The sequence below is a fragment of the Aplysia californica genome, unplaced genomic scaffold (genome assembly GCF_000002075.1).
Source record: "Aplysia californica isolate F4 #8 unplaced genomic scaffold, AplCal3.0 scaffold00111, whole genome shotgun sequence".
Taxonomy (NCBI): domain Eukaryota; kingdom Metazoa; phylum Mollusca; class Gastropoda; order Aplysiida; family Aplysiidae; genus Aplysia; species Aplysia californica.
Window position 1 is genome coordinate 1,471,043 of NW_004797381.1, and position 3,474 is coordinate 1,474,516.

Here is a 3,474-nt window from a genome sequence, read left to right on the forward strand (position 1 = left end):
ACACGCGCGCGCGCGCGCATACACACACATGCAAACAAACAAAACCAAGGATTATAATTATCTGTCTCGTTCACAGACGTTGTGTCTGTGTCTGTGGTTGGTCCCATGAAGCCAGTCGCCGGCCAATCAGTGACGTTCACGTGTCAGGTCGAGAAAGGCGGCAGTGCCGCCAACCCCACGTACGTGTGGAAAGACGATGGGGCAGCGATCAACGGGCAGACCAGCTCTACCTACACCATCGCCACGCCGTCGGCAAGTACCGCCGGCCACAACGGAGTCCTGACATGTGAGGCGACTATAGGGAGTGAGGCAGCCACGGCTTCCGCTGGTCTCACAGTGGCAGTCACAGGTAGGCTAACTTACAGAGGCAACCTGTATCGGCAATGGCAAGATGAACATTGAAGGAATAGTTCAAACAACAACAACAACAAACAACAACAACAACAGCAACAACAACAACAACAACAACAACGATAACAGTAACACAAGTAGCAAGAAACGTAATATCGACTGCAACAACAACAACAACAGCAACAACAACAACAACAGCAACAACAACAACAACAACAACAACAACAATAGCAACAACAACAACAATAACAGCGATAAAAGTAGCACCAGTAGCAAGAAACATAATATCAAATGCAACAACAACAAAAGACCCTCCGATATCTCACTCGCGGACGAAGGAAATATACAGGGCAATTTCCTTAAACCAAGAGGCTCAAATCAAGCCCTGAAGTGACTACTGGCATAAATCAGGACTGGTCACTTCTCTGGGCTGCGGGCCTACAAAAATAGAATAGAGAAAAAATCGGACCCAATCTGTCCATTGTGCAGCGAGGAACCTCAAGATTTGGAGCACCGCCTGCAGAGATGCCCGCCACAGAGGCCAGGCGGTGGCATCTCTTTCGGGAGAATTCAGGGAGGTTGGACTGCCACACCCGCTACCCAAGAGAGGCGGTGGCCCTGGCGAAGAGCACGCTCATCGGGGGTCTCCAAACTTTTCGAACGGATAGGCTACCACACACACACACACACACACACACACACACACACACACACACACACACACAATGACAACGCCAACAATAACAGTAACAACAACAATATAAGGAACACCACCACCAACAACAACAATAACAACACCAATAATAACAACAACAACAACAACATGATCAACAGCATCAGCAAAATCAACAGCAACAACAACAACAGCAGTCCTGAACTCTCAGAGTGGCTGTCACAGGCAGCTATACTATGGCAACAGTAAGATAAACATAACAAAGACAAGATTTCCAACATCAACAAAAGCAGCAACAACAACAACTACAATAATAACAGCATGCAGCAACAGTAGCAAACAGCAAAATCAACAACAGCAACATCAGGAGTCCAGTACTCTCACAATGTCTGTCACAGGTACCTTTAAAAACAGCAGCATCAGCAACAAGATAAACATATTCAGGACAATAGTTTCAGCACAGTCTGCAGCAACATCAACAGCAAAACCAACATTAACAACAACAGCAACAGCAACAACAACAACAACAACAGCAGCAACGACATCGTGCTCTCATAGTAGCTGTCACAAATAACTATAGTAACAGCAACAGTATCAACAACAACAGCAAGATAAACATACTCGTATTTATAAGAATAGTTCTTTTAAAAACCCACTGCAATCTAAGCAACAGCAACATAGGCAAGAACATCATAAGTAGCAACAAAGACAACAACAACAACAACAACATCATCAATAACAACAACGATTCAACAACAACAATAACAACAACAACAGCGAAGCAACAACAGGATCAGCAACAACAAGAGAAACAATTTCAAGACAAACGTTCAAACAACAACAATTAATACAAATACAACAACAATAACAACAACAACAACAACAACAACAACAACAACAACATCATCAATAACAACAACGATTCAACAACAACAATAACAACAGCACCAATAAAAGCAACACCAACAGCAGCAGCAACAACAACAAAAGCAATAACAACATCAACAACAGCAGCAAAAACAGTAACAACAATAACAACATCAACAACAGCAATAGAACACTAATGTCAAAATGGTTTTCAAGGGTAATTATAGTATCATCAAACAGTGATAAAAACATGTCCAAAAACACCACAACCACCATCTACAACAACAAAAAATAACAACAATTACAGCAACAGCATCATAACGACATTATCAACAACAGCAACAACAACAACAATAATAGGACACAGCTGTCGCAAAGGTATTCACGGGTAACAGCAGTGTCAACAACAGTGATATAAATACATTTATATAAAGAAAATCACCACCACCATAGACAAGAACATCATCAACAACAACAACATCATCAACAACAACAGCAATACCAACAGCAGCAACAATAACCACAATAGGCGACTGCTCTTACAGTGGTCGTCACAAGTATAATATGTAATGATGTAGGACATTCTTTAATGTTGTTGTAATGATGTGAACAATACCATCAACCTTTTCGACTTAATGTGGAACAAATACAACAAAATCAGCTGCAAGAAAGAAGAACATTTAAAATATAATTCTAAAAATAGCCACAACAACAAAACATCAATAACAACAACAACAACAACGACAACAACAGCAACAACAACAAAAGCAATAAAGAAAGCATCAACGAATACAACAACAGTACATATCAACAGCAACAACGGCAATAACAACAATTATGTCATAAATAACAACAGCACATACAAACAACAACGACAACATCCAAGAACGAGAGCAATAGCTACATCAACAATAACGGCACTGGCTAGAGCTGTACCCCGGAAGCATACCCGCTCGTGCTCGCAAGCCCCTATTTAAGTCAAAGCCTCAAATCACTTGGTCAAATCACCAAATCAAATCACCAGCATGTTTCACTTAAACTTCAAGTCCACAACACTACTAGAAATCCGCGACGCCACTCGTGTCGGACCCCCTCATCTTCCCCACATACTGCTTGCTATCTGCGAAGCCCCATACGTCAAGAGAAAGAGAGAGAGAGAGAGAGAGAGAGAGAGAGAGAGAGAGAGAGAGAGAGACAGAGAGACGGGGTGGGGGTGGAAAGAAGGAGAAAGGCGGATTCTTCAATGAGAGTGAGAAGGAAGGCTTTTTCTTCACAGGTTTATAAATTGCAATAAGTAGGGAAACTATGAAGCGCACTGCAGTTTGTATCAATGTGATCAGTAAACAAAGGCTGTGTCCAATGTCCATCCTTGGGTGGGACTTTGGGCGCTGGATGAATTCATATCATTTTCTGAAATAACAAAAGATTATTTTGCAGCCCTGGATTAGTTCACACTTTCTGTCCCTTTAGACGAATAAAAAGTGGCTACTGAACAGAAAGCACAAAAAGGATTTTTTTTCTTTCTTTTTGTCTGTCTGTCTGTCTGTCTGTCTGTCTGTCTGTCTGTCTGTCTGTCTGTCTGT

At 41.9% G+C, this 3,474-nt stretch overlaps 1 protein-coding gene across 1 annotated transcript in view; it reads left to right on the forward strand.

Moving 5' to 3' along the window:
- LOC101856172 (pneumococcal serine-rich repeat protein) overlaps window positions 1-3,474 on the forward strand; it is a gene marked incomplete in the record, with an annotated part of 49,450 nt that overhangs the window by 36,668 nt on the left and 9,308 nt on the right. The window contains 1 exon segment of the mRNA XM_005095693.3: window positions 77-349. Coding sequence (XP_005095750.2) covers window positions 77-349 — 273 coding nt within the window.